Source organism: Corapipo altera, unplaced genomic scaffold, assembly GCF_003945725.1.
Source record: "Corapipo altera isolate COAL_440 unplaced genomic scaffold, ASM394572v1 56, whole genome shotgun sequence".
NCBI classification, from domain to species: domain Eukaryota; kingdom Metazoa; phylum Chordata; class Aves; order Passeriformes; family Pipridae; genus Corapipo; species Corapipo altera.
The window spans coordinates 3,519,680-3,537,257 of NW_020884896.1; the positions used below are offsets into that span (position 1 = coordinate 3,519,680).

Consider the following 17,578-nt stretch of genomic DNA (forward strand, 5'->3'; position numbering starts at 1 on the left):
TTGGATTTCCTAGATGGGTTTTTGTTTAGTTTCTATTCTGAGCTTTGTAAAAAGGCAGTGGTTGCTTTCCTCGGTTCTCTCTTTGGTGATAAGGCAGCCTCTCATTTCATAGTTTGTAAGGGGTTCCTAGCACTCCTGCAAATGGGAAGGCTGTAGACTATTGCTGTTACTGAGAAATTTTGGGGAGCATTTTTGTGGATGCTGACTCTCATGAATTTTGGGAGAAGCTACTATAGAAAGTCAATCTTTTTGGTGGGGTTGCCCATTGTTGTAGTTTTTCACTGTACTGTCACCATTTTTTCCCCATATATTCTTATACAGATTTAATCCCAATAGGAATTTACTGTTAGATTGTGTGTTTTGGTGTAATTTTTGGTTCCTCTTGTGCTATAAAGAATTTCAATGTATGTGATAAATTAGATAAAATTAAATAACCTTTCTTTTTTCTTCTCTCCTGCTGGTGTTATCTCACAGGTTTTCTTTTTTTGTTTTGTGCTTGATATCCATACATGTTCTAAATTTGAATAATAAAGTGATAAAATACAGATAAAACGTTTGTTTCCATCTTATATGTGAATTTGTTGGGATTAGTAGTTGACAGCATGACGTATATTTTAATTTCAGATTAGGAATACTAGCATTCTAACACAAATTTGATACTGTAGCTGCTCATTAGACTGAGGATTTTCACAGATAATTCTTTTTCTGACTTTAGGGCTGCTACCAGAACTATGACATTTCTTTTTTATTTCTTCAGCTGTAGTTAAGTTTTCAAATCCTCCAAACACTACAGTACGTGTGTACAATCTCCACTTCTGACTACTCAGAAATGTGTAATGAATTAGAAACCAGAATACATTTCCCTGCTTGCTTTTGGCATGGATTGTTTCATTTGGGTGTAGTAGAACATTCAGTGATATAATTCTTTTCTTGAAGACATTTTTTAGGGCCAAAAACCCCACGCCAAAATGGCTCCTATTAATTTTCTGTTACAGTCTAGGACACAAGGGAAATAAGTGATGTCAGTTAGAACAAGGAATCAAAAATATATTTATGTTTAATTTATCCTTATTCTATGCATGAACAAAGACAGCAACACTTCTTCTTGTTCTCATATTTAATCATGAGTAAAAAGTGCACTTATTAAACTTTGTTGCAACTAGATGCCACAAGGAAAGTTTAGCTACATTGCTCAGCTAAATTGTTCATGAGATGGTTTAGGCCTTTTCCTCTGGGAAACCTTTTTCCCCTTTGCTTTTGATTTCTGAACATGGTTTCACAAGGATTTCCTTTTCAATGACCTCTTCAATCATAATTCATCTTTACAGTCTATTTCTGCCACAGGCATTCGCCCTTTTGTGGTCATGGTGCATCTGAATTTTATTACCTCTCCCTTTCCTTCATCCTCCTTGGCGACCTTTGGGTGATCACGTGCATTAAAACTCAGCACAAACGCGAAGCGCACACTGCTAATAACAAGTGCTGTTTATCCCACCTCTAAGCAGCAATGATACTGTGGCTCCAACGAGACAAGTACTTCGTACTGATTTTCAGCTTTGATTTTTTATTATCTTGAGCATATTAAAACACATCAACTGATCCCATGCACATATATAATGTCCTGGATGCTTTAACTGCTGACATTTCCTACAGATATCCCCTATATATCCTGTCCACTGTTGTGTCTATGCAGGTCAGCAAACTCATGTATTGAGTGAGGCACGAAGAGCCTGGGCCAGTTCTTTCCTTTGGGAGGAGCATCAGCTCTCCCTGCCCAGCGCCATGGGCCCAAACACACCCTTGGGCACAGGGAAGCGCTGAAACAGTCAAGGGAACGATGGGCGGTGCCCTTGGCCGTGCCATGTGCACAACGCCCGAGGTGGAGAAGAAGGAGGAAGGGGAGAACAGGAAGAGGAAGAGAAAGGGGAGGAGGAGGAAGGCAGCGGGGTCACTGGGTGCTGGTCCCGCAGGGGCGGTGCCGCCCCGCCCGCCTTGGCCCTCGGCGGCCGCCGTCCGTCGCCCCCAGGTGAACGCGTATCCCTCCGCCGCGGCCGCCCCTCGTCGGGCTCGCACCGCAGTGCCCGGATGGAAACTGTGATGGCCTCCGGCAGCGCCGCGCCGGGCGACGGCGGGACCCGCGGTAACTGCGCGGGAGGCACCGGGCGGGAGCGGGGGGTCCCCGAGCCGTGCGGGAGCGGCGGCCCGGCGCGGCGCCGTGGCGGAGCAGGGGGCACCAGCCGCGGCGGGGCGGGACGCGGCACCATTAAATAGTGCTCGCCCGCCGCCCCGCTGGCGGCGGACGGGTCACGGGGCGGGCGGGCGGAACCGGGGGCGCTTCATGCCGGGCTCCCCTGGTCCGCGGCACTGTGTTCCTCCGCCGGGCACCGTGTTCCTCCGCCGGGCTCCGCGCGGGGCGGCGCTGCCGCCGGGGCCGCCCGAGGTGCTACGGGGCTCCCGAGGAGGAGCCGGCGAGCGGAGGGAGGGCCCCGCTCGCCCCCACCGCGCTGGCGGGCAGCGCCCGGCGCTGCGACCACAGTCGCACCCTGAGGCGGTGGCAGCGCGGGGGCTCCGTCCCTGCGCTCCCCGGGCTCCCCGATTCTCACCCCGGCACCGCCGCTCCCCCGGCAGCCCCGGTCGGGCGGAGGCGGCGGCGGTGCCCGTAGGTGGGCAGGGCTGGCCGAGTGTCCCTGCTCTGTTCCTGAATGGCAAGTTCGCCGTGTGTCTGTCTGTCTCTCTGTGAGCCGTGAGAGTGATCTGGTGATTTGTTATCTTTTTTTTTTTTTTTTTTTTTTTTTTTGCAAGTGCAGCGTTGTGCTGTCAGATCGTATCTGACCGCTCCAGCTCTATGGGTTTCTTAAGATCTAGTTCTGTTTAGTCCCTGCATGTGACCAGATCTTGGTAGAGATGAAGGCACCACTCTAAATTTGCAGGCACATAGGATGGGACTAGGCATGCGATGTGCTGCAATACAGGGTTTTTTTCCCGAAGTAAAGTTTAAATAAGTGTAAGTTTTTACAGAAATGTGGAAAATACTGCCTGCCTGGATATGTATTTTGAATTTTGTTTGAAATAGAAAAACTGTGTAAGTTATCTATTTTAGCAGTGTCTAACTCCTGTCTGTTGTTTCTCACTAGATCAAAGTATATAGCTGAAACTTCTTCTCTGTGTGCACTTTCTTCAAACAAAATACAGACAGATTGAGCATTTTTGGAGAAAGAAAATTGAGGCTTAGAGCCTCAAGTGGTTACTTATGGTTGTATTTAGTGGTTTGGTTTGTTTTCTTTTGTGAGAGTTAACTGTGGCACGTGCTTATGTATTTTCAATGTTTGTGTTCGTTGTATCTGTTTTTAAATCTACTTCCTTATTTCAGATACTGTGAAGGTAATATTCTGCCTCCTTCTAGGGATTTGCAAAACTTTATAGGAACTTCTAATTAGGTCTTTGCTATAGAATTCATTAATATTTTTGCTGAAGAAAAGATAAATGCCTTTTGAGTTCAAGTTAAAATTTGATGGAAAGAGGCACCAGTTACTTCTTTCTGTCCTGTTTTTAAGTTACCATATGTTTATGCTTATCAATTACAAATGCCTGAGATGTAGTGGCAAAACTAAGGTTAAGATAGGCCTTGTTATATTGTATATATACAATATTGATACTGTATTTGGTGGTGTTCCTTGAGAGAAAACATACGACTTATTTTTGTCTTCAATGTATTAAAAATGCACATAATGTAAAATTGTGAGGGATTTGTGCTTTTCAGCTTTCAGTTATGCATTTTAAAATAGCTTTCTTTTTTTGTTTTCAGAGCTTTTTTTAGTATTTCTCCTGACTGTGGCCTTTTCTGAGTCTTGCGTATTTACCTCTTCTATGTTTGTGGAAAAAACCCAGCTGTTGAAGAACTGAAGTCAAGTCTTTCCCTAATGTGTAAGTCAGACTTCTTTGATAATGTACATTTAAAGATCACTGGGATTTTTTTTTAACAGTTGATTGTTTCTGGTAAATATTTTTATTTGTCATGTGGCAGGTGCTTGTCCATAGTTGCATACAACCCACTAATAACAAAGTTAAGTCGTAATTTATGAGGATAATTAGTAAAAGGAGATCTCAGATCGTGTTTGAATATGCCCAACTGGGACTCTGCCAAACGTAAATGTTTTATGCAGTTAGTGAAATTTTGCCCAGTTGAGGACCACATTGGCCCCATGTTAAAAGCCTGTGCCTTGTTCTTTGCAGTATTTTATCCACTTCTGATTTTTATAATGTTAATTGTAAATATACTTCAGGTGTCAGTTTTTGACAGTATAACATTTTAGTCTGAATGATGGGCAGCTACTGACAGGATGATGTATTGCATCATGCAACCTGTAATCTTTGTGTTGCATCTGTATTAAAAAAGTTCTTCAAGCAAACAAATCTAAGTTATTTTTAGTTACCTTTTCTTTATGTGGGAGTTCAGCTTGCTCCTGTTCAAATAACAGATTTACTGTTGACAAGGGGACACATTATAACACATGTTTTGGTGGAAATGGAGTGTAAATGCACATGAGTTGCATCTTCCAAAGGCTCAAAGTAGGGTAGTATCCTATGTATTAATTTCTGGTGTGGAAGACAGGAAGTGTGTCACTGAGTTAAAAGAAAAATAAAAATCCTGTACTCAGAGTGTATTCATTTGGAAAGATTCCCAAGGAGGGATTGTAGATCTCTGTGGCTTGTCAGTTTTTTGAATGTCAGGTGTATAGTTGAAGTCTTGCAGGTCTCATAGCTGGAGAGCACAGTTAAGTGAATTTATTTGATATTGGGTTCTGTGTAAAATGTCAATTCCTGTTTTGCTTATTCAGGAATTGTGCACAAATGCTAATATCTTCTCCCAAAGAATGCAATAAAGGGTATGCTTAAAAAAAGAAATGCTTTGCTTTTCTTGCTACACGATACATGAACATGGACTTGTAAATTTTTCAGTCTCCATTTTCTTTGTCAGGTATTTGCATGTCTAATGCTGCATACTTCCTTCTCATAGGACTATGGGAAAATATTTGGAAAACGTTAGGACTGTTGCTTATGATGGCTGGGAGCTCTAGAAGCAGTCTAGAAGCTCTTCATCACAATGAGGGAGAGGCTGTGATAATTTTTTCAGTTTGAATGTGAATAAATAAGATGATCTAATGAGTTCCAAGTCTGCGTTGCTTCAGGGTGGGCACAGGAGTAGTGGAGAGAGACCCACTGATCAGATTTCAGCTCACAATTTTGTTAGGAAAGAAGAAAGGGACTCTGTGACTTCTACTGTGGAAAAGTTTTTACTAAAAAGTGTTGTACTAGTGAAGAAACAGTTCTTCCTTTCCCCTGTTGCTTTTCAAAATTTAAGTTATTTTTGATGCTGTTTCATTTCTGCTGATTCTGTGTCGACATGTGGGAGCGTTGTTCGAGCACAGACCTGAGCTGCTATAAATGGTTGGTGCAGCCTGTTGTGGAAACACTGACATGAAGTCTGTAGGGAGGCAGTGATGCTGACTGTACCTCTTTGAGCCTTTTAATCCATGGAGGAGTACTGTTGTCAGTCCTGCACTTGTTCTGGAAAGATTAAAAGTGTGGTGAGGAACCTGAGATAACTTTTATCTGTTGACTACTTCAGACTTGTGTGGTACTAAAGGTAGGCAGGCATATGAAAAATTCATTGTAGATCAGTGTGGTGGGTTTTTTGGTGTTGGTAAAAGTCATGTCTCCATTAGTGGAGTAGATCTTTTGTCAGATCGTGATTTTTCTTTGTCTTTGCTTTTTAAACACAATAGTTAGTTGCTAATAGAGTAGCAGACTTGAGTAATGAAAATATCAAATCCTGCTGAATTTGACTTGTTTTTAGCACTTCAGCTATGTTCAGTTATTGATCCATGTCACAGAGGAGTGTTTATGTTTGCTTGAAATCCCAAATGAGTAATAAATACAATCTTCATTTTAAAAAAGTAGCTCTTGGGATTTCTTATGCTTACAGGGTGGGAAAACCCCAAAATTTGATGGCATGGATTTTCAGTGTTTTCATCTTTCAGTAGATGTTGTTCTTTGAGACTTATTTTTCAAGTCTTATATGTATGTTTTTTGAAACAAACAACAAACCAACAAACAACCCCAATACAAGCAAGCAAACAAAGGTTATTGCTTATTTTTTTGCCTCATCCTTTCCCTTCCCCCCTCCCTCAAATGCTGTTATAAAAATCAACAACTTCTGAGATTGGCATGTATTCATTAATGAATTGTAATGAGTGTTCTAATTGCATTAGTTTTAAAAGTAATACTTTCTTTGTTTTTTAATTTCAGGAGAATGAAATGGGGAAGCTGTAGAGCTTTGACTCAGCGCAGTAGTCTCATTTGCTGCAGAAAGTAAAACTAATCTCAAGAATTCACGTAAAGAAAATTAAAGCCTAAAATCATGTCATCTGAAAAGGAACAGATTTTTTGTGATAAAAAGCAAATTAGTTTCTTAAATCACAGTACTATGAGAAATTGTTCTACAGATACTACTTTGGAAAAAGAACCAGTGAATGATCCTTTAAGTATGAGGATTCAACCAGCAATTTTAGATGTCAATCTTGCTTACGGACTAAAAAATGTGAAAATTGAATTACCCAAGGTGAACATTCCAAATGAAGTATTAATGAAACATGAAGTTGATAGGTTTAGAAAACTCTTTCAGTGTAAGCAGCAAACTGCAAGGAAGTCCTTAAGTCTAGACAAAATAAACGGAAGCAATCCTGATTGTTCAGAGGGAAGCCACTTGCAAAATAAACCAGAAGTGCAATTTGAAAAAGAGTTGAAAACTGCAGCAAAGATACTGAATTTCACTTGTACAAAGTGCAAGGATAACATTAGATACAGCCCAAACGATCTGCAGAAACATTTTCAGCTGTTACACTATGGCGAGTTGCCTTTGTATCCTTGTGAGATGTGCAGCTTCTCAGCGAATGACTTTCAGTCCTTTAAACAGCATCGACGCATCCATCGTAGCACTTTGGTAAAATGTGAGCTCTGTAATGATGAACAGATATACACTTTGTTGGATTTGACAAAACACTTCATATCAAAGCATTGTGTAAACGGTCACTTTCAATGTGAAAAATGTGCATTTTCTACGCACGATGTGGGCACGTTTGTTCAGCACATTCACAGACATAAAGAGATTCCCTATAAATGTGGAAAATGCCATCAAGAAAACTTTACAGAAGAGGAGCTCCAAAATCATCTTCTTGTTCATACCAGTATGTTTTCCTTTGGTTGTCATTACTGCAGTTACAGCACATCACGGAAAGATTATCTTTTAAAACACATCATAGCTTTACACAGAGATCACTTTATTGCTAAAGAAAAACTGGAAAAGGATAAATATGAAAAAAGAATAGTGAAGACTCCAGCAGGACTAAAGCTTGTGCTGAAAAGGTATAAAATAGGAGCATCCAAAAAAGCACTCTGGAGACGGAAAGAAATAAGCAGTGGAAGTGACAATACTGGAGAAGAAAATGCACAAGTGCTAAGAAGTGTGAATAAAATTCAGACAAATACTGAGGAGCTGAACCAGTGTATGAGAGACATGGAAACAAATGAAGAAAAAGATGAAGTTAAGTACACAGAAAAGCGTAATTTCATGGATGGAATGTTCTCTGCTACTACTGCACAATACAATAAGGCAGATGATGGAACAAGTTACGGACTGGGATTATTGAAAAATGCTGTTCATGGACCAACAGTGTTGATGGTTAAAAACAATAAAATATCTGTTCCGGCAAATTACAGCGCTAAATTTATGGGCTTTAAAATGGTAGATGGAAAACAACATATTGTTATAAAATTACTACCTACGAATAAGCAAAATGAGTATTTGTTGGGTCAGAAAGCTGATCCTATTAATGATGGTTCTGCAACTTCTTTGCTACAGACTTCTGATCCCTGTGGTTTGTCTTCAGGTGCTATAGCACATGTAACTGATCAGTCAACCTTAAAGAACAATTCTGTTCACCCATTAACCTCCCCTCCGTTTTCTTGTCCTGCACATCATTCAGGAAAAATAAAAGTGGAAAAACAAAATAACTCCATATTGTATGGTAGGAGTGTTTCTGAAACTGTAGCACCTTCTAATATAGCTGTAGGAAAAAGTTCAAATTATTTGCCAATGAAGTTGGGCTCAACTGTACCTCCATGTGACAAGGTAACAAAAGCTGGAACTCCAAACAGTGTCTCATGGGGAAGCTTTAGCCCTTCAAGTCATCCTCAGGTATTACCACCCGCTATGACAAATACACTTCATTGTGACCCTATAAAAATGCCCTTTTTTCCTGAACTGAAAATACAAAATGGTGGCCTGAATAATAGTAATGGAACTAATAATCTCTATTATTCAACTTCAGTGGATTCTTCTAAGGAAGGGTTGTTGTCTTTTCACAACTATTCCAAAGTGGACTCTTTGGATAATCCATGTAGCATTCGGATGTCAACAGATGACAGACACAAAGAATTTGTATCTAGCAAAACCGTTTCTTTTCAAAACAGTGGGAGTGAATCTGCGTCTTCATATTCAGAGTCGATGAGAGGCTTAAAAGCAGAGAAAGTTGTGTCAGCTCGATCAAATATTGATAAAACTTACAAACACATAAACACTAAAAATAACTCTGTGTCTTTTAAAAGCCAGTCTAAATGCGGTGTTGACAGTGAGTGTTTTATGGAGGACCAGCATCATGGCCAGCAGTATTTGGACACTACCATAGGTCAAGGCTTTCAGAACGTAGCTGAGAAATTCCAAGAAAATGCCTCTGATTGTGTGAACTCTTTCTTAATGCCTAAAATCACATCTGTTTTCTCATTGCAAAGTGAACAAGCAGCTAAGTATTTATCACCTGAAATAAAACAGATACTGCAAGATGTGTTAAAAGTGAAAACAACTTCTCAGCAAGAGTTCCACAGCAAGACAAATAACTCTGTAAAACTTCATTCTGACAAGCTGCTTTCTGGTCATGAGGCCAGGAATACAGCCTTCATGCATTTAAAAAGCTCTGCAACTACATGTGGTTTTCAGAGGCCTCCTTCTAATGTAGACTTTCATTTGTATAAGAGAGAGTTGAACACAAGATGTAGCACAAATGAAGGCACACGTTGTGGGAGAGAAAGACAGAGATCCAGAACATCATTTGATTCACAGGATGTGGACAAATTATCCATAACTCCGGGTGCTGGTACATTGCTAAAAACTTGTACAGATTCAGTCTTAACACAGCAGTTAGTAAAAGAGAAAGTACTGTCTGCAGCTCAAAATCCCAGCAGCTTTTCGCCAGTTTTACCTGTTCTTCAGGAACAGAAGAAAACCCTTTTCTTTAAGTCTCTTCCATCAGGATTTTTTGTTCCTTTGCACCTTGCTAACCAGCCTGGACAACAGGTGGCTTCAGGAAAATTTTTTCCATCAACCAGTTCATCAGATGGGCACGTGACTAAAGGTGTACCTGCATCTTTTGTTTCAAATAAGGGACCTGGAATGATTTTGACTTTTAGCAGAGCAGTTGGAACAGTTACAAGTGCCGCTAATGATAGTTCTCAGGTTTTAGGGGGAATTGCATCCAGAGAAGTCGGTAAAATAACCATATCAACTTCAAAAATGAAGGGGGAGAATGACAGTTTTGGAAATGTAAGAAGTTCCTGTAATAGGGAAGCAAGTAGTACAGCACATGATTCGTTGACTAGCATGCCATTCAGAGGACCTCCTGTAACTACAAATGCATTGGAGTCATCTGTGAAAGGAATTTCTTCTGTGAAAGTGTTATCAGAGCATCGGGATGCTGTCTTTGGTTCTTTGGAGTCAGTAAACCAACAGGAAATTAAACAGGAACAAGATGTTTATGCACTTTTGCCTGATGGACAGCAGGGAGCTTTTCTGAAATGTACGACACCAAACAAGCCTGTAGTTCATAAACCAATTTTTTTTCAGGATAATGCTCATTATCAAAATTGTCAACCAAAGAAAACTAGAGCCATGCAACAACAGCTTTTGCCGAAAATGAAACCTCCTACTTCACATACACTGGCTGATACCACTCAGTCAGTGAGCAACTCAGTGCCCTCACTACAGGCAGATAACTTGCAGTTCCTTACTCCTGCACTAGCACAGAAACAAACTAATCTTAGTTTTAATAATGCCTTAATCTTACCAGGTGGGTTAATGCCAGCAAATGCCTCTTTGGCAAGCTCTAATCCAGCATGTTGTGTTCCTCCCGTAGAACCTGTTTATTCTACTAAATCTGCAGGGACACGATTGCAAAAAGGTTCTATTGAGAGTACACAAGTAATAACTGCTAACAACAGGAATAACTTTGGTTGTCAGAAATCAACATGGAGCACCCAAACCAGAACTGCAAAAGTAAAACCTCGCTTAAAACAAACACGGTCTAAAAGTTCAGAAACTCGAGGTGTGCAAAGAAATAAGAATTTCAAACGTAAAAGGAAGGCTAGTTGCCCAGAACCTCCAAGAAAGAAAGCAATGTTGCACAGAAAGTGTAAGGAAAAGAATCAAGCTGCAGTTGTTAGTGAATCAGGTAGCCCTTACAAACAAAGGGCATCAAAAAAAACTGTGAGGACTCTGAAATTACTTCCTTTTAATTCTAATCAGCTTGTAAAATGCCCTCGGAGAAACCAACCAGTTGTTGTGCTTAACCATCCTGATGTAGATGTTCCAGAAGTTGTAAATGTAATGAAAACTATTGCTAAATTTAAGGGACATGTTCTTAAGGTTTCATTGTCAAAAAGAACTATTGAAGCGCTTCTGCAGCCAGCCTTCTGCAATCCTTTGGATGGAACTACTGATGATTTTTCTCAAAAAAGATACAGGACCGTAAAACCTATTAGCCCTGTAAAAGAAAGATTTGTCTTAAAATTGACACTGAAAAAGACTAGCAAGAACAATTACCAGATTGTGAAAACTACCTCTAATAATACCTTGAAAGCTAAGTTTAGCTGCTGGTTTTGTGGTAGAATATTTGACAATCAGGATAATTGGGTGGGACATGGACAGAGACATCTGATGGAGGCCACTCGAGATTGGAATTCGTTAATGGAAGGATGACTGGTGAAGAAAATAAAACTTAAATACCGTGCATTAAAGTTTTTCAAAAAATATTCAATTGAATTAGGATACACAAGTGATTTGCTTTTTATGTCAGTATTGTAACTGAAGTTCAAAAATGATGAAAAGTGCTTGTGTTTTAAAAGAAAGAGCATATTCCCTATTGGCATCAGCTTTGAGAAAGATCAAGGAGCTTTGTGGTTTAAATAACTTGTAACTAACTGCAAATACAATTCCATAAAAAGATATATTATTTTTTATTACTACTATTATGTGCTATATTTTTATTCTATAGAATGAATCTTCAGGGCTTTTGTTCTGTACATATTTAAAAATCTCTAAACATGTAAATATTTTTATACTTTTCAGTTACTTGGTATAATTCTTGCACAGAAATTACACCCCATCCCCCATTTTTCAGTTCTGTGCATGCACTACTAAAACCAATTTTTAAAATCTTTTCAAATACACGCAGTTGTTATCCTGGGATTTCTGTTATTTTCACTTATTAGCTCTTGATTTTGTTTTTCAGGGATTGAACACTATTGTTAGCAAGTGCCTCAAAGATGTGAAGCAGTTTACATAATGTCAACTGTGTAACCATGGGTCTATATAGGGCCATTCCCCCAACAGTTTCATTTAAACAAAGCCATATGTGAATGCTTTAAGCTATATTGCTATGCACATGACACTTGTACTATTTCTGTGCAGTTTGTCTACTTTCTTAGTGAAGTATTTTCATATAAATTAATAAAATGTTACGTTTGTGTTAATATGGTGAGTCAGAATAAAGTCGATTGAAAATATACAGTATATATATTCATAATGTATATGGTGTTAAAGAATGGTGAACATTCCTAATCTGTATTGACTTTGTCACTATTAAATTTGCTACAACTTGTGTTTACAGAAGATGACCCTGAGCATTTATAGAAAATATTCCTGTCTTGCTGTGTCTGCCACAAACCCCGTATCGGGAAGTGCAAAGCACAATTTCAGGCCTGTAACTGCATTATAGTTTTGTCCCAGGTGGATGTAATTTGTTTTCTGCTATTGGTTATTCAGATACACTGCCTTTTAGGGTACTGGGGGTTTGGCAAAACCAAGGCTTGTATCACATCTCCCTCATTTTACCAGCCAGTAGGGTAATGTTCTTAGGTGCCTCCTGGCTTCCTACTTAGACTTTTTGGGATAATGATGAAGAGAGAATATGCTTCACATTTTTTAATGTTTATGTGAGGGTATGTAAACAGAAGTCCATATCCATAGTGACTGAGAGTACACAGATGGAGGTTCTTATTATCCACAGTAATTATGTGTAGAGGCTTTGTCCTTCAGATTGTTAATGAAGGAGACTAGAACATCCAGACCTTTTGCCCAAGTATGGGAGGATTACATCTTAGGTGTGCAAATCAGCTTCCCGAAGTACTGATGGAAAAACTTCCAAAATTGAGTACTGGGCTTGGAGAGGACTGGGGTATTTAAATCTTGGGGATTTTAGATTGTACACAAGCCCAAGTAGTTCTCTGTGACTATTTCCATAAGGTGAAAATGAAGATTGCCTTGCTACCAATGAAACAGTTTGAAGTCTTTCATGGATGTCATAGGCATGTCCACTAACCTGAATTCAGCTTCTGTTTTAAAAAGTGTTAAAATGATTTAAAAAAAAATTACTTCAGTGGCTAGATAACGTTTGTCTTTCTTTATGTGTCTGTTGGTAGGAAGATGCCCACTCGCTTGTAGCTGGTGAGTTATGTATGGGAGTCAACTGAAGCAGTCAAGGCAGCACAGTTTGGGTGAATTACAAGTTGGTGTGTGTTGGTATTACATAGAGCTGGTATGTGTTTTGTATCAAAATTGGATAATTTTGTGCTGGGTTTGAGCTCTGGTGATAATTTGGCTAGGAACTTTGCAGACAAAGTGTGGTGGTGAGGAAGTAGGTTGGAAAGAAATGGGATTAGGAAAGGACAAAACCATGTTAAGCTTCTTTGAGTAGAAGGATCGAGCTCTTGTCTGCCTCATTTTACTCTCCTATAAACCCTGAAACTGAACCTGTGAATTTTGGATATTGCCTTTGCCTTCTTTGGCAAAAATATCAGTGAATTTTTTGCTAAACCTACTTGGTGCCACTTCAGCAAGGATGACCAGTTTTTGTTAACAATTACTCAGCATCAAGATTGAAGTTCTAATGTAGAATAGGAGAATTTCTCTATATTTACAGATCATGAGAGTGACAATTGTCACTGGAATTTTTTTCTCACTGGCTTGTTTTCCTATGAATTGAGTAACCTTAAGTGGTGCTGTGAAAAAGAACACTGTAAAACTAGGAAATGTTGAAATAAGGTTGCTTTATACAATCTAAGTTCACTGTTATATCACTTTATCCATGGACATCCATCTCATTCATTCTGTAATGGCTGCTCAATCCACAGCACTGGGATTTCTAATATACCATACTTCATCCTGAGGGCCAATTTATTTTATGTCCAGAATCTAGGAAACGTTCCTTTCTTCCTGTATTAAACACTGAGTATAGTAAAATAGGTGATCCCATACTGGTGGGTTTGTGCATTTGGTGGTTTGTTGTTTTTTGTTTTTTTTTTTTTTTTTTTCCCCCCCTGTAGAGCCTTATTTTGTGCCTAGGATGTTCTCAGGCTGAACGGATTATTTTGTGGAAGGTGGTATTGCCTATCAACTCCTTGCCTAATTTTGTTGTCAAAACTATATGGTACCCCTGTAATCATGTAGAACAAGGATAAAAGGAAAAGAAGGGTTTGAGAGTGAATGTAACTGCACCTTTGCCTAGAGCACACTTGTTATTTGTAAGTCAGCAACAATGTTATATGCAGTGCTGAGCACTTAGAGCCCATAGACAGGAGCAGGAGTGCTTTAAAGTGCTCAGAAGTGCTAATTACCTTAAAAAATAGATACTTAATCTCTCATATGGAAGTCTGTACCTACGCTTGAATTTCACTTGTTCGTATCTTTTTCCCCCCTGCAGTTCTAGAATGATGGTGGTACTACACACTTAACTCAGAAGGCAGTCTTTGGAGAAGTTAGACATTTGTGAGGAGCAACATAGAAAGGTTAGCAGGCAGACAGTTTTGTTAGTACAAAGTTTAAATACTGTGCAATACATGAGTGAATAGACAAGGACTCTACTTAAATTTTGAGTGGCTGCTTTTTCAGAGTACTTTCCATTGTGAGTAAGCTTTTAAGGTGATGCTTAAAGTAGCTAAATAATATGAGTACACATATAGAAGGAATAAATTAAACTTGCAGGAACTACTAACTTTTGTTAATTTTGAAACCTTGACTTGGCAATCTTAATGCTCTAAACATTACACAGGTATTAAGCATAATATTATTATAACACTAATATCAACTGAGCGATGTACTAAACATAGCATTTATGCAGTAATGTGAACAGACTGTCATAGCCAGGCTTGTGTAAAGTCTGTATACATTGTTTCTTACTTGCCAGTGTATTACTTGCTTTACATCTGGGCTAAGTATTGCCTGGGTTGCAGAGGGAAGACACTGAGATGCTGAACATCCTACTAGCATGCAGTTCTTTCTAGAAGACAGGTGCATTACTTGTAGAAGTAACTGATGAAAGGCACGAGAAAGTAGTTGCAGAATACAGCTACAATATGGCTCTCTAAGTGACTTGCTGGAACTTTACAAGTCTTGACTCAATTTTGCCTTAAATGCCTTGCAGATAATCCTAGAAAACACTGCCTAACCTGGAACAAAAAGAACAAAACGTGAGTATAAAGTGACAGTTTTGGAAAATACCTTTAAGATGGATGAGTTTTCAGGTCCAGTGAAATCAAACATCTCTAGAACTAATTAACAACTGTTCCTAAAAGTTTTTCATTGATGCAATTTATACAGTCATCAAATTAATTTTTACCCCTTGAACATTGTGCAAATTTACTTGGTTCACACAATAATACAATAAGTAAAGCATGGTGATAGAACCGGCCTGAAAAAACGAGTGGGTTTTTGTGTGTGTGTCCATAAACAATAATTCTGCAAGAACTGAGTGGTTAATTACTTTAGCAATGAAGCAGTGCACTTGAGTCACCAAGAGTAGGTAATTTGAAGACAAAAGATTTGAGAGCCATTAAGCCAAATATATAATACATGCAAAAGCTGTAAAAAGGGATGGTTTTCGTAACAACTGGTGAAGGAGCACATACAAATATATACATTAAAACATCAACAGTAGTGAATCGATGCTTTCTTGGTGGAAAGATACCAAGAGATGAAATCCAGCAATGTCTATACAGTACTGACTTTACAATATTTTTTATTTTATTTGCACATTTGAAAATATAAACAAAAATATCAATGAAACAGGGTAAAGCTGAGGGAAAGGACAACACATGTCCATTAATCTGTAACATTCAGGCACCTCTGCTGCCACTGATCACATAAAATACAGTCCTATTTTCAACTTGTGCATGGTGGTACATTAGGTCGATTTGGTCTAATTTTTGGGGCTGTGCACTTTACAAAGAAATTGCTGAAAGCAGTGATCTGTGGTAAACAAATTGAAAAAGCAGTGAGTATTCTTGTTTTCAAAATGAAAATGTCCCACAGGATGTCTGTCTTTAAATAGCAGTCAAAGGACCAGGCTGTGATATGCAGTTGTTCTTCACTTGACTTTGGATACCTGTGTTGTCCCTGATGGAAATCACAGATGAGAGTACATCTGCTTTGGCTTCTTGTGTTAAATGTGAACACTTTTCTGATAAAAGTGATGTGGGGTTGAACTCTATGAACTGCATCTCTTACTATGCAGTAGGTGCTCTTAAAGTTTTCCATTATTTTGGATTTTCTTCTTTTAATACCTTGTCCATGTCTTCAGATGTTGAAAGAAATGATTAAAGAAGACTTCATTTTAGCAGTTCAGTTTGATTAAGAAACTCTTACAATGTGTTTCAGTTTTGTTGAGTCTTTTGTGTTGTTTTGGCTGTCAATTAGAACCAGGGAGGTGCGCTGATGATTCTCTACTATTTCAGCAACACTGTCAAAGCGCTGGATAAAGAAAACAAAAAATAATTAGTGCTGGCTTCCTTTAATACTTTTTTATCTTTGTTTCTAACATCACTGAAGAGGGCTAAGCTATGACTATTACCAAGTGAGACGCTCTACCTTTAATTAAGAGCACTGATCCTGCTTTAATTCTGATTCTAGTAATAAACACATTAAATTTGGACCTTGGAAGATATTATGGCCACTAGTTGTCTCATCCTTTCCATTTGTGATTGTCACCTGTACAGACTGAACCACAGAGTTTGTTACAAGCCACAGTAAACTGACACTGCTTTGATTTTACCTCAGTGTGTACTAGGCTGCAGACTGGCAGTTTGGAAGCTGCATAGATGTGATTCAGACACCTCAGAGGGAAGGCTATCTCCAGGATTAACATGGTACAGACAGCCATCAATGAGAACTGTTCTATTTATGCAGTTGTAATGTTTGTCACAGTAAATTAATATCCAGAATCTGCTAGATCTGTTGCTTTTCGTTTTGGTCTTTGGTCAAATACTGATTTTGGACTATTTATTTATTTATCCTGAGATAATTTTTGACCCGTTGTTGAAGGCCAGGTGAGCTCCAGGCTATTATTTATTCTGTAATCTCAAAACCATTGCCTGGGATGCAGATAATTAGGCTAAGGTAAGCTTACTTTCACATTACTGAAAAGCCTAGTCTGTGCAGCAATAATGAACTGTTTTTATTGGTATTTGGGTTCCACGTTTCTGTTTTCCTGTCAGAACAGTTACCTGTGTGGTATAATAGCCAACCAGCGATTTTTTTCATTCTAGAACTAGAGTTTAACGTTTTCTTTATGTGAAAACAGTATTAAAAGTAATGTCAGCCTCATTTTGATTGCGTGCTGGGGGTTTTCTTGAGTGTGGCTGTCCTTTTAAAATTTTCCAAGAAACTTAACTAGAGCCTTAGGTAGAAGGTAAATGGAGGACTATAAACAGCAGAAAATTTATCTAGCAGCTGTAGCTCTGATCCTGTTAACTTTTTTCAAAACTGTTCTACAAGTATGTTTTAAACTTGATCTGTGGTTTTAATTATAGTATGCAGGAGCTGACATTACGCTGGTTTCTCTAGCTTAACAGATCAGTCATTATAAAGGGCATACTTTTATCTTGTTACATGAAGAATCTTACTGCAATATATCTTAATCTTTTCTTATTAAAGGTATATAACTGAAAACTTTGGAAAAACATCCCCTCATCATCTCACCTCTTCACCACTTTTTTCTCTGCCCAGTGCATATTGTCTTGTTGATTCAATAAATCTTATAGGAATGTTGTATACTCTTCTGTTGTAAAACACAACCAGTGTGTATGGTTGCTGTGAGTCCTGTCCAGAACTCTTTCTTATTAGAAAAGATCCGTCCTGAAGAAAGAAAAGTAAATATTTGGCTTATTTTTTCAAATAACTTAGTTTGGTTTTAAC

The 17,578-nt window shown here is 38.8% G+C and overlaps 2 protein-coding genes and 1 long non-coding RNA gene across 11 annotated transcripts in view; 2 read left to right on the forward strand and 1 right to left on the reverse strand.

Annotated features, from left to right (window-relative positions):
- The first annotated feature begins 2,012 nt into the window (after positions 1 to 2,012).
- Positions 2,013 to 11,996, forward strand: ZNF518A (zinc finger protein 518A). 5 transcript variants are annotated; one of them, XM_027647806.1, is made up of 3 exons: positions 2,013 to 2,140; positions 3,806 to 3,924; positions 6,310 to 11,996. In XM_027647806.1, exon 3 carries the CDS (start codon positions 6,422 to 6,424, stop codon positions 11,087 to 11,089), a length of 4,668 nt encoding a protein of 1,555 aa, XP_027503607.1. In that variant the 5' UTR covers positions 2,013 to 2,140; positions 3,806 to 3,924; positions 6,310 to 6,421; the 3' UTR covers positions 11,090 to 11,996. The 5 variants fall into 5 exon arrangements, with proteins under 5 accessions (XP_027503607.1, XP_027503608.1, XP_027503611.1 ...); XM_027647807.1 differs by lacking the exon at positions 2,013 to 2,140 and adding an exon at positions 2,644 to 2,663; XM_027647810.1 differs by lacking the exon at positions 2,013 to 2,140 and adding an exon at positions 2,681 to 2,757.
- A 2,074-nt stretch (positions 11,997 to 14,070) lies between these two features.
- The window catches only part of LOC113949363, a 44,074-nt gene continuing 40,566 nt past the window's right edge, over positions 14,071 to 17,578 (forward strand). The window contains exons 1-2 of the long non-coding RNA XR_003528434.1: positions 14,071 to 14,175; positions 14,811 to 14,856. This is a non-coding gene — a long non-coding RNA (uncharacterized LOC113949363). The remainder of the gene's footprint in view (positions 14,176 to 14,810; positions 14,857 to 17,578) is intronic.
- BLNK (B cell linker) overlaps positions 14,192 to 17,578 on the reverse strand; it is a 101,664-nt gene continuing 98,277 nt past the window's right edge. For all 5 annotated transcript variants that reach the window (XM_027647813.1, XM_027647814.1, XM_027647812.1 and 2 more), the window contains 2 exons: positions 17,363 to 17,518; positions 14,192 to 16,135 (listed from right to left, as the gene is read on the reverse strand). In XM_027647813.1, coding sequence (XP_027503614.1) covers positions 16,016 to 16,135; positions 17,363 to 17,518 — 276 coding nt within the window. In that variant the 3' untranslated portion in view covers positions 14,192 to 16,015. The remainder of the gene's footprint in view (positions 16,136 to 17,362; positions 17,519 to 17,578) is intronic.